The sequence below is a fragment of the Paramormyrops kingsleyae genome, chromosome 4 (assembly GCF_048594095.1).
Source record: "Paramormyrops kingsleyae isolate MSU_618 chromosome 4, PKINGS_0.4, whole genome shotgun sequence".
NCBI classification, from domain to species: Eukaryota; Metazoa; Chordata; class Actinopteri; order Osteoglossiformes; family Mormyridae; genus Paramormyrops; species Paramormyrops kingsleyae.
In genome coordinates this window covers 7,120,251-7,133,468 of record NC_132800.1, presented here as the reverse complement: position 1 = coordinate 7,133,468, position 13,218 = coordinate 7,120,251, and the positions used below count along the sequence as shown (strand labels likewise).

The window sequence follows — 13,218 nt, the reverse complement described above, 5'->3', positions numbered from 1 at the left end:
CTCTTATTACGTCACTAATGTCACAAAAGTCATGTTCCATTTCGCAATTAACACTATAACATATGAAAATCACAACATTATTATTCCGTTTAAAGTTATGGCAAATAGTATATTATATAAAAATTCCACATTACTTGAGCTGAAACAGTACACGTGTTCGTCATGTACTGTTACTAATACTATTGTATTTTTGTATTTTCAAATCAAAATTACTTGTATTTTAATTACATACATTTTCTCAGGCCAATATTTTGTATTATATTTGATGGCAAGTACTTGTTATTTGTAACAAGATTTTTTGATTTGTATTTGTGTCCATCTCTGCTTCTCCTTTATGTAGTTTTTAAGCAAAACATAGCTCTATTTCTTGTTAAATCTATTTGTACAATGAATGGCACGGCAGCTCTCTCCCATTTAAGATGTGTTTTTGTTATGGTACCCAAGCTGAACGCTAACGCTGCCGCTCACTTTTTTTGCTACTCAGTGGGTGTGAGCGCAGTGGCTCCCGCCTGCTGTGACGTCACGGGCAGGTCATCTATTCCCAAAAATTAGACCTTCTCTGCTCCCTCCCATATTACGCACATTGCGTGCTTAGCTACACTTCTCCGGGGTCTCGTTCTCTCTGCCTTCCTGCGCCATCTGCACGTCAGCCAGAGGATAGGGGTCGGCGTTGTTTCCTGCGACGACAAGCCATGTTCGCTCATCTGGGGCTGAAAGTGTCGCAGCAAGCAAGCGTGGAAACGGGACAATGTAGGAGTCATGATACGGGCTCCAGCAGAGTGCAAGGCAGGCCTGCAGCCAGAAATAAATTTTGTGGGGTGTCCGGCAACCCTACTGTCTGACTGATACATCCCCCTCTGGAGATTTTGCTGACCAAGTGTGGGGGGGTTCAAGTACATTTTTTGGGGAGTGGGGGCGGTGGTCAAACCTGTAATCTTAATACCTGTCTAGATGGCTGTTCCATGGCACTGTAGCTCATGCTCAGAAAAACACACACAAACATGCTCAGACTCACAACAAACACTAATCAGGCTGTTTGTCAACACAAATCAGGCTGTTAGGGAAAGAAGAAGAATCCAATAGATCTATTCAGCCAAATTGAACCATGACGATGGTGCAGAGTTAGGTTCCACTCAGAGACACAACCCCCCCCCACCCCAATTATCTGCATCGCTCATTTGCACCCAGAGTGATAGTGAATCCAGCTACACTCAGCCAAGACGTCCATCTGCATCAGCAAAACAAAACATGGTATCAGACTTTGCTTCTGATGCGTCTGTCTGCGAAACAAACACAAGTGGGGTCACGGAGAGGCTAAACTAGCTTTCCGTCTGCTGCGGAACAGAACCCAAGACTGGGGTCACGTTCCCGCCACATTGGATTAGCACAGGGCATTAGTTAGCCTTGAGAGTTTTAAGCAAAGCATAACTTAAACATCTCTGTTGGGTGATGTCTTCAGGTAAACTAATAACCATTCATTAAAAATTTATGCACTAGCCTGCCACCCACTTATAGCTAGTTTTGGATCAGTTCATGACGGCATTGTGTATGTGTGTATGTATATATATGTGTGTGTGTGTGTGTGTGTGTGTGTGTACATACACACATGACGCTGGTCTATTAAGGTAGAGAAGGTATATTTTTCAGATTAAGTTCCGAAACAAATAACTTTGAAATAACTCATTAACAAAATTCCATTGTCATCTAAAAATGCTATTGCAATGCAAACGTAAAATTCAATAACGTTATATTGTAATATTGTAAAATGTATTATCTTCATACCTCCTTAAGATGTTTTTTTTTAGCCACCAACTGCCAGTCATATACGATATTTATATATATACACAACTCGTAATTTCTTCTGAATTTGAATATGGGATGTTTCAGAAGGTCTGGAATAGCATCTCACAGTGACATCCTATGGGGGGGATTTATTTTGTTTGGGGTGATGGACACTTTCCCAAAAAGGATAAACATGGTCAAACAAAATTTCCCCTGTCAGAAACTTGTGGCATTGCAAAAGCAACCCCCCCCCCCCACACACCTCACCTGGGTAACCAGTTTCTACATGGACACCCGGGACTCTGACTCAAAACTGGCTCCAGGGCACGTGGAGAATGACACAGTCCTGTGTTTTGCCCCATTTTTGTTTCATTTCCCCGAGACAGCAGTTGCCCGATTGAGAAATAACATCAAATAAAAAACACAGAATAAAAATGAGTAAATGTGATTTTGGAAAGGTCAGCCTAGGCTCTCAGCCACAGTATAATCTGGAAATGCCTTTTAAAGCTCTTTCTCGATGTTCGTCTGCTTTCTGACGCACGGTCACTGCAGTCAGATGGAGTCAGAATCCTACGTTCTGTTTTCGCCGTCCTTTGCAAATTGAAGTTTTTTCGAACAATCCCATTTGTTTTCCGTGATTCTCCGCCGTTCATGTCAGTTTACCGACAATTTAGCAGCAATTAATCAGAGACGAGGGTGATGTCTCAGCAAACCTAATAGACAGATAATTGATTTGGGTAATAGGGCTGACAGGAGTACACTGGCCTAGTGGTCTACACACTGCTGTAGCCAGCTATGAAGTCACATACTGTAGGTCTGGACCTCGGTAATTTTTTAAGAGCTAAAAATAAAAATTGAAGTTAAATATTCAACTGAATAAATAATTAGTCTGACTAACATTTCACATAACGAATTATTTTTTTTTTATAAAAATAAACAGCTAATGAATGGGAAGGTATTAATAATATGATTGATGAGACCCACCCCCATCCCAGACCTCACTATTTTTCAAACACGGTTACAGGAGGCCCTGGTTCGACACAGCAAAGTCTTCCAGAGAAATATTAAAATGTGCTCCAGCAGGCACTGGAATGCATTGTGTAAGAGTTCATGTAAATGAAAAGTGATTTGGGTTTGAAGAATGAGTGCAAAGGTATAAGAGAGTGGATATCTGGCCTTCCTCCAACTGACGACAGAAGGAAATATTCTAAGCAGGATATAGGATGTTTGGGACATGCTTTTTATCAGTGAGAAACGTTTGTACGTTTGTGTACTGCTCGTATGTTACTGTTTCTTCTATAATGATATATGATGATCTGCCTTATCCTTAAAGAAGAACAGTCACCCATTCCGAGGCAAGGTGCACGCACGCACGCACACACATGTGCGCATGTGCTCAGGCAGCGTGCAAGCCATACCTGGGCGATCGGGGTCGTTGTCACTGGCTATACTCTCCATGCACTTCTCCTGCTCTCGCTTGATCACGCAGTCCCCATGTTCTGAGTGCATGCAGCAGGCCTGGGGAGGAGGACAGGATAGCAGGAAATGAATCTGATCACTGAACGTAAACCACAAGCTTAAATGAGGATCGGGACGATTATCCACTGGGTGTGATGACTAGCACCAGCGTTGTCGCATTACTGCGCCTTCCTGTAGGGGGCGTGTACGTCCGTGGCCTGTGTCATGCCTCCGTGCAGGCGCCCATCTCGTGGCGCTAACGAAGGCTGACAAACCGTAGCCCGCAGTAACGCTCTGACACGCTCATCATCGACTAATTGGCCCGAGATCTCGTTAATTATGTCTGTGCACTGTTTTTCAAAAGGAATTAACGCGCCGTCTCACTCGGCTACTGAGGGCACACGTGAGGTCATGGCGATAAAATGAGGGAAAATTGTGTATAATGACTTTAATGCAATACATTTTTACGACCCATTTTGTGCTAGTGCTCAAAATGGAATATGACACATAGCACAAACAAACTAGCCCGAAGTGAAACGCAAAGCGAGTAGCGAGGGGTTATTCCAACTATGGATGAGGTCATCCACTTACATCTGCATGCTGCTTCATTCCACATTCCTTCCTGATCCAATTATTATTCATGTTGCTAAGCAGGAAGAGTCCAGGCAGGGGGAAATGATGCTATAAAACCAGGAAGGCCAAATGGCTTCCACAACAGGGAAAGACGCGGTTTCACGTAAACCATTAATGTCTTAACAACTCAACAAGTCTAAACATCCTTCTAAACTCTTGAGGTTGTTATGGGGCTAACTACAGTCGGCTGTTTATTTCGAATTCGCCAGGCACTGTACTTCCAGGACTATGGCCAAGAATCTTAAAAAGATCCTTGATCCCTCAAACCGTTTAGGTACTAGCAGGCGAATACAGGCGCAACGTTTAACCTACTTCCTTGGAGATAGAGGAACAGTACGATTTGTCCCAAGTCATTTGGTTTGACCCTGTTGCTGTTCGGTCTCCACGGAACTCCACACCACTTAGATTCCTCTGGCCTGACAGAGGAGGCTAAGCGCTGACCTTCGCGGCGAATGAGCTACGACTTCTGCAGCTGGTTCTGGTGAAATCGGATCGCTGTCTGTATGACATTATCCTGAGCCGGGGAATCGTTCTAACTTCCTACATGTGACTCTGCGCCATGATTGTGGCCCGTAAATAGTCTGGAGTGGTGAGACAAATCCTCCAGGCGATGTGCTGAGACACACACGCAGGCACTCAAGGGGCTTGCGGCTCCAGGGATCTCCAGCTCGCATTTGACGCAGCAGGACACGCTGCTCAGCCCTGCTCTAAATCTCTGGTGGCCATAACAGGGATAAATGTCAGAGTAACACCCCCCAAACCCCATGCTGCCTGGGAAAAATTAAATGATGCCCAGAGGGAGGGAAGAGAATCAACCTCACTCAACCACAGTGCAGCCCCAACGCCCCTACTCTGGTAAATGTGGTGGAGAGCGTTTTCACTGCATTACAGTACGGTACGGGAACTGCTCTGCAGCTGACAGGAGGACACTGCAGGGGGGCGGTAAAATCTGCTCAAAAGACTACGGACAGTAGTCTTCTATCTATTTGAGGACATTTACGTCAACAGATATAGAAGCATAATGAAGGACGCCACACACCTTGGTTTAAACTGTTACTTTTCCCATTCACTGGTATGAATATTTAGGTGGTGAGCTATTTTAGCTCTTATTCAGTTATTGGATTTTTATTTATTATTGAGTTTTGTCACTGTATTGTACGCTGCTGGACCCAAGTTATTAATCTTGTTCTCTTCATGTGTCAACGTGTTAAGAATGACAATAAAAAGAACCCGGAACCTGAGCCTGGACCTGAAATGCTGCAGAAGTCTGCTACTGCGCCTCAGATAGACACTTCAGTCCCACAGGTGTCTCAGTTAGATGGAATCTAGCGGACGGAGATGGATTACAAGGGAATGTTTCTGAGGATGACCTTCCTCAGACGTGCGAGAGACCAGCTCTCGTGATTTCCCGCTACTTACCAGAGGCAGAAGGAGGAGGACGGCGAGAACGCTTCCGTTCTTCTTGCCGGACATTGTGTCGGGTGTCCCAGGTGTCAGGTGCTTCGTTCAGCAGAGCGCGGCTGTGCCGTCGAGCAACCGCAGCGAAGGTGTACGTCCTGTAGGAGGCGACAGTGCGGATCCTCCTACCCTCCAAGGGTCTGAAAAGCAGGCCGTACCTTTGGTTACTCAGTCTGTCGTCAGCCGAGACATGACTCAGTCTCTATCCAATGAAGTGAAAATATGAACAATAATTAGGTCACGGTTTTATAATGTAAACCTGTAGACTGCAGACTGCTGGTTGATACCTATATAACCAGTAAATAAAATCATTTAAAATATATTTAGACAAAAAAACACTGCAACCTGGCAGCATAACAAATGACCCAATGTCCCCACCATGTAAAAAAACCTGTTATTTTCAGTCCCCACAAGGGGAAACTCAATTTCAAATAGGGGACTGCAATCAAAAAATTAAAAAATGTTCACAGTCTTGTATTTTGTTTTGGTTATTTATGGTTGAGGCTAGGGCTGGGTAGGGGTTAGGGTTTTCATAGTTGGGATTAGGATTTTCATAATTGGAATTAGGGTTTTGCCCAGAAAAATGACTAGACGGTCCCCACAAATATATGAATACAAGCATGTGTGTGTTTCTTTTATCTAGAAGTTGCGCGATTTGTTCTGTCCGTCCTGTTGCCTTTCCTTCTGGATTTCCTGTTTGAGTTCGATGCCATACAGAAAACCAAAGATCTGGCACAGACGACCCCCCACCCCACCCCCATTCTACTACACAATCCAATTACCCTCTTGCTTGCTGCTTTATCAAATAATAGAACAGGCTGTATTTACGGTCCGGCCTTAGAGAAACACAAGGGCCTTTTCCACTGCCGGCTGGAAGGAGATGCATGATTAAAGCACCGTAGCACTGAGGTACATATCCTGTGCCTTGGGCGCAGGTGGACTGAAATTCCAAGATGCCCGCAGCCCCAGTTATGCCTGGAAACTTCCTGCCAGAAGCCCACTGCGGACCAAATGGCCCCCATGTGTCCCTGGGCCAGGCCTAGCGATCTGAAAACACTGTGCGGTTGTCAGGGCAACCATTCAGAATCATTCGAAGTTGGAGCCAGGGACCGGTGCTGTAACCCAGAGCAACAGAGATGATGCCATGGTTTGACATGGCTGCTCATGACAGGAGATTTCTGACAGAACTTTCACGTTCAAATGATATGAGGGTGGGGTTTTATGGGCTGTTCATTTTTTGTTTGTATAATTAGCTCTAGCGAAGCATTAAACACACAATGAGTGCACCGATATAAAGACCTGAGCCCTCGACTTAGGAAACCTATCAAGCTTTTCACTTAGACTCCTGACTTTGATTGAAGAAGACAGTCTAGTAAGGGTCTATGTCTCCAGCTCAGGGAATCAATCAGATTCTCCTGTTTACTGCATGGGGGCAGGGACATTGGCTTCACATGGTTTTACAATTAATACAACACTCATACATGTCATCACATAATATACAAGAAGGCTTCCTTTGGTGAGGCACTATGACCTGCTGGCTTCTGGATATTTACAACAACGCTGCCTTTGGCTGGGTCAGAGAACAGCACTTTCCCCATAGGATGATGAGGTCAACATTATTCAGTCTTTTATGGTACTGGGTAAATGGAGCCAGGCCAGATGGACAGAAATTTAAGGTCCCAGAAGGATCCTGCTGTGCCATCATTTACTGTAGTATGTCCAGCTGCCTTGGAATAAAAGGTTACTGTGCCTTCCTCTGCAGCAGGTGGCGCTGTGCTTAAAACACTTCATTAGCTCTAGGTTCCAGAATAGAGGGCATACTACTAATTTCCTTAATGGAACTTCGATCCCTCCCAAAAAATTTGTTTTGGCTTTAATATCAGCATCACTGAGAAGAACTTCATCATAACACAAACCACCCACAAAGGTTCATTAAGTTACACTATAACACCCACACACCAAATTACAGCCTCAAATGTATATAAAACAAAAAAAACACCCACACATATATTGAAATGCACGTGTTTGGAAACTCACACATATGCAAGTACCATACACACACACACACACACAGAGTGATACACACATATTCACAAGCTAATTATATAACACAAATACTGAAATACAATCACAAAGTCACGCATGGCATCAGACACTTAGATAGCCAGATAGCCACACATTCCCAGATCCTGAAGCGCCATAATGCATATAAGTAGTGAGGATAGCCCGTATAAAGGCTACTGCAAAATGTCACCTGTGGTTCTTTGATATGCTATCAGACATGAGGCACCACTCAACTTCCCAGCCTGAGCAGAAACATCGACAAGACAAAGTACAAATTCAAACCGCGCAGGTCTTTCACTGACCAGTCATTTGTCGACCAATCAGTCCTTGGAATACTAGCAGGTCACCTTCTCTTTTAGCCAATCAGGAGTTGGGGCCTTCCAGCACATCACAACAAAGCCCTCATGATAAAAATGCTATCTATATTTGAAATAGGTGTACGCTGTACAGTCAGATTCTTTCTAAGCAATTATTAATAATAATGTAAGTTATTTGCTGCCCCCAGCAATATTGCAGGAAAAAGCTGTTTCATTTTCCAAAAATGCCTGCACCACTCATGTGAGGGCAAGTCCTCCATTCTCCAGATTTTGGGCAGAAAAATATAAATAACATACTTTATGTTAATGTAAACAGTTTATATTCTCTGGGTAAGACTGAGGCCTATGGGTATTCCTATCTGACTTGAGGACAACGGGTCATCCAGGAATCGATGGTCTGCTCAGGGCCAAAAAGCTCAGTGTTAGTATGAAGTAGGTAGGATGATTGCAGCCTGGAAACAGATAAAGTGAAGTAAGGGTTGTGGGTTCGATCCCGACAAAGGTATAACTTTGGGTTGAACATTGGGGGCAGGGGGGGTTGAGGTCTCTACCCATTAAAGGGAGTCTAGGAGGTTGTAATGGCTAATTTATGCCCATGTTTGTCGAGTTTGTATATTCCTTCCATGTTGGTTTTCAGGTTTCCTCCCACAGTTCAGAAGCATGTGGTTTAAGGGAATTAGTGTCTCTAAAATCATGTAGTGCGTGATGGGCTGGGATCCCATCTGGGGTGTCCCCCTGTCTTGTAACCTGGGACTGTAAGCTCCAGGCTCACAGAGAGCCTGTAGCGGGTAAGTGGTTGTGGAAAAAGTCTTAAAAAGCACCTCTAAGCCCTTAATTTAAATACAGTCATCGCCATTAAGTCATTTGGTAACTCAGCCACATGCAGAGTGACACCGCTGAGTCCCGAGAGACGTAACAATTTGCTCAAAACCTCGCATGACATGAAATGACACAAATTTGCCTGATGCCCATGTGAACATCAACGTGCATTAAAAATTAACTGATGATTAATCATTTTCAAAATACATGCAGCTAGTGAAGTCAAGGTCACCCCGGTTTTACAGGAATCGTTGCCGCACATGACGTGAGCTAACAATCACATTCGTACCCAGAATCCCAAAGTACACTGTAGCGACAACATAAGTATTCAGTGTCAAATGTCTTGGTCGTATGTTTTAACAGGAATATACAAAACTTAAAATGACTGTATACACTGTATGATGTTTTTCGTTCATATTATATAAGTTTTTGTGCTATGTCTTATATGATAAACGTGTGTCGGATGGTAGTTCTCAGCTTTTCCTGAAGATGAAGATGGATCAATGGAGGCGTGTTCACAGGTCTGGGGCAGCGTGCCCTCGCCTCGTCCCTCCTGCACTATTAGGAATTCACACCCACCCCTTTACTGGTTTTTGCTGTTGTTGTTGATCCCTGTCACAGCCGTCACCTTCAGCCTGACGGGAGCTGGTTCCTGACAGTGCGGGTCTGTTGGACCCGCCACTCGAAGGCGGGCGTCCAGATCGCTGCTGTCACACAGCACCCCGCAGGAAATCTAAGTGGCTTTCTCGTAAACAAACCTGACCTTTATGGGGACGAGCTAAATATGTTGGCTATCAGGAAAGATGGCGGTGTGACTCGGGCCCCCAGGAAAGGCTCTGTTGCTCCTGATTTATTCTAATAAATAACCTGTAAGTAGCAGTATACTGGGCTGAAGCTGGAGCCGTTAGCTGCTAACAAAATGTATAATGATAGTTAAGCGATGTCTTTGGTAAACATAGAAATGGGAAAATAATTCACACAGGTGATGCTGACAGCAGGGGGCGCCATAAAGGAGTAGTCCAAGGGCCCCTGAATGACAGGGGCCAAAAAATCTGGAACATAATTGGATTGGTCTGGCTTGGGGTCCCATATGATATGCTTTCATGGCCCCCAAAATCTCTAGCGGTGCTCCTGGCTAACGTCAACCTGAATACTAGATTCACGAATTCTCCAGTCGCCTGCATACATCCATGCATTTGTAGTGACTGCTAATCTACTCGAGATCATGCTGATCCCAGAACATTTCCTTGGAAAACACATGCTATAATGTATCCTCTCTAAGAAGGTAAGATTTTTTTTTATTGCTCTCATGTGACTGATCACATGACTTACACAGTTTGCCACTCCTGCACTTTTTCCTGCTGCTGGATATTTTAGTGTAATGAAAGCAATGCCCACCCAGCAAAATGGACCCTGGAATGAGGTGATGAAAGGTATTCTTCTCTGATCAATGTCCTTCAGCTGACAGAGACTGCAGATGTCAGAAGAGCAGTGAAATACTCGCTGCCTTTCCTCGACTGCTGCTGGTGACGTGCATTTAGCAGAGGCTCACTAAGAAATGGAGTAACGGGAAATTCTATGAAGGAATTTTTTAAAAAAGACATTACATTAGAATTCCATACGTTGTTAAGGGTAAAACTCTACTGCTCTTGGATCAGAACCTGCATCATTCTGGTTACCAGTCCAGTTCCCTTCCTCTCTTCAGGCACCATACATGCTGTTTCAGCCTGGATCCGGAGTGGAGCAGCATCCCCACATGTGGGGTGATATCCGAAAATGCGCAGAATTCCAAATTGCTCCAGATAAATCTTAGAGTAAACCCGAAAGAAGTGTGTGTCCTTCAGAACTCAGATTTATAGATTAACCTGATATAATGCTCAGACAATAGACAGCATATTGCAATAGGTAAAGTATCACTCGAAAAATGGTCTTTCAAAACAGTACAATGTTCTTAACAATGTTATATGGAACCTCGTGCAATTTTCAGCACATTTAAATAATCTAATACATTTAAAACAATCTAGTTACAATAACACATATGTAACTAGCAATGGTATGGGTAACACTCGCTGAAAGGGCAGTGGAATGAAACACTGGTTTAAATGTACTGACAGTAGCGATATAGGCATCACAGATCTGTCAAGTCAATCACTATTACATACTACTTAGCGTCTGGGGCAACAAAGCCTCAAAAACTTAATGGATAAACTCCTTTTTTAAGTATAACAAAACACAAAAACCTTTCGGGATTTACATAAACGTGTAAAACAAAGCAATGATTTCATCTTAACAAATAATGTAAAAAAAAAAAAAAAAGAACACAGTGGAAAATAAAAAGCAGACGCGCAGTATTCAGTATGTCGTTACAGTGCAACATTTTCATCAGTCTGATCACCGGCCCTTCGGAATAATATCAAAGCGTCTGGCTTGGCTTGTCATTGCCTCTGTTGAATGAAATAAATCATTCATTATTTGAGGGGGGTAAGGTCCGTATTTTAAACAGGAAGGGAGCGAGGACATTTTCTGTCGCTGCACATTCCGCCTGTCATCGTCACCGGTGCCTGAATCCCATACATGTCCGCTAGCCCGTGTTCATATGGGTCTCAGGAGGCGGCGGGGACCTATAGTGACTGAGCTCTCACAGAAAGAAATATTTTGCTGTATTTCTTCATTACATGGCACAATGCAAATTTTAAAAAGGTCCCCTATAAAACAAGAGGTGGGTGCGTGAGGAATTTTGGTAATTTAAGGGAAATCATCTTTGCTGGAAAAAAAATGTTAATTCCATAGTCCATAGCCTATGTTATATATAATGTAATACAACAACCTTATCTATCTATCTATCTATCTATCTATCTATCTATCTATCTATCTATCTATCTATCTATCTATCTATCTATCTATCTATCTAAGGTTAATATGTTCATATTATAATGTTTATTTTGTGCGTGTCCAAGAACAGTCACACTGACTGGATTACTCACCGTCCACACACATTTGCAGTGGTAATTAAATGACTGGAGCCAACGTTTAGATCTACAGCATTGCTTGGAAGAACATAGACGTGAACTTTCCCAAAGCCCAGGAACATGGGAAGGCTAGCCGACTCAATGAAAACTTTATCATTTACATTAAGAGACTGTTTCATCTTTGATTGCGACGTGCGACCCACCAGAGGAAGGGACCGCAGTTATATGGGTATGTGTGTGTGTGTGTGTGTGTGTCTATATATATCTATATAGCCAAAACCATAGACCATATGTGTCGTTTTTCTTCACCCGACATTTTATTCTCGGGTATCCTGGCGAAAAACCGCACAGGGTGATAGACAGGCTTTGCATTTGCAAACTGCAGCGCGCAATTTATGCGCAAATTAATATCGGCTTTGCGGAAACGCCTCCCTTCAGTTTATTTGCCATTTTGCATGTCAAACAGGTTCCACTTTATTATAAATCTCTGACACATTTAGACAGGAATTCCCCAACCCCAACAATTCCCCAGAGGTCCGACGATCTCTCCGTTAATACATCCCGCAAACCGTGCTGCATAATCTCATTCCTATGGGGGTGTTGGACGCTCGTTTCTCCTTAACGTAAATCAAAAACCGAGTATTGTCCTTTTTACAGGTGACCAAAAACACATTCGCTGAGGTGTGAGAATCAGAAATCTCATATAAGGAGTCTAACTGTTATGCACCATTAGTATCGGGCACATTTAAAGTGCCGTCCCAGACTCAAAATCATGCCATGCTTTGAAATCCCTGTTCGAGGCAATACTGCTTACCCCATATATCCGCCCCCATCTTCTTTGCATCAACCTGTCGGTCTTATATTAAATGCAAATTAGACTGTATGTGCCTTGCACCATTAGGGATAAAATGAGAGCCGCATCGCTTACCGGTAGAGCGGTGAGCTGTCAGGTAGCGGAGCTCCTCCGTCCCGTCTGTGGCGCCGGAGCCCGGTTCATTCACGTATGGAGCACCGTCGGCCAAATGACAGACGACAGCACAGCACGCCTCGATTGAGCTTCGGCCGAATGGGGGTGGGGACGGAGGCACAGCGATTCAGCGCAATTTCAGCGCAATCGGTGAGCTCCGCGGGCGGGTGCCCTGGTGAGAGAGCCCACTTCGTGTTTGCTCACTTTCCGTGCCCCGAGGCATAGGGAATTGCAACAGTGGACAGTGGTTTTTAAGACACAAACTTTAGAGAAATCCACCCCGAGAGCTAGCTTTCACTAAGCACCCGATAATCTTTAATGTCGAGGTTTCATATGCAGTGAGTTACATGCAAGTCAATGAGGTGCGGTAATTTTTCCGTAAAAAATTCTGACGCTTTTCCCACTGTCAGGCGAAGCCCGCATATCACCCTGGCACTGCATGGTACCAGCAAATGACTGTACAATAAGTGTATTTTCCTGATGCCATCCTACTTTCCATTCATAGTTAAGGGTCTTATATCAGTAAATTACTGTTTTTGAAGCAACAACTCAAAACCTGACTACATCTGATGGGAGTAAGATACGAAGCAGAATGAGGCGCGAAGTATTTCGAAGTAAATGTACAACCAAAACAATCACAAAGGCGGTAAATCGGATTATTATTCGGGTGTTTACAGACACTCGTCAAAACCCAAGTGAAAGTAATTTATACACAGACAAAGAAAACGCATTAGGGTAGTACTGTGATATT

General features: G+C 43.8%; 1 protein-coding gene across 2 annotated transcripts in view; it reads right to left on the bottom strand.

The window, feature by feature from the left end:
* Positions 1-12,890, bottom strand: part of adcyap1r1b (adenylate cyclase activating polypeptide 1b (pituitary) receptor type I) — a 31,683-nt gene extending 18,793 nt beyond the window's left edge. The window contains exons 1-3 of one of the 2 annotated variants that reach the window (XM_023844720.2): positions 12,429-12,890; positions 5,293-5,471; positions 3,201-3,300 (exon numbers count right to left, since the gene is read on the bottom strand). In XM_023844720.2, coding sequence (XP_023700488.2) covers positions 3,201-3,300; positions 5,293-5,346 — 154 coding nt within the window. In that variant the 5' untranslated portion in view covers positions 5,347-5,471; positions 12,429-12,890. The remainder of the gene's footprint in view (positions 1-3,200; positions 3,301-5,292; positions 5,472-12,428) is intronic. The other variant, XM_023844721.2, reaches the window with a different exon arrangement.
* Between the last annotated feature and the right edge of the window lie 328 nt (positions 12,891-13,218).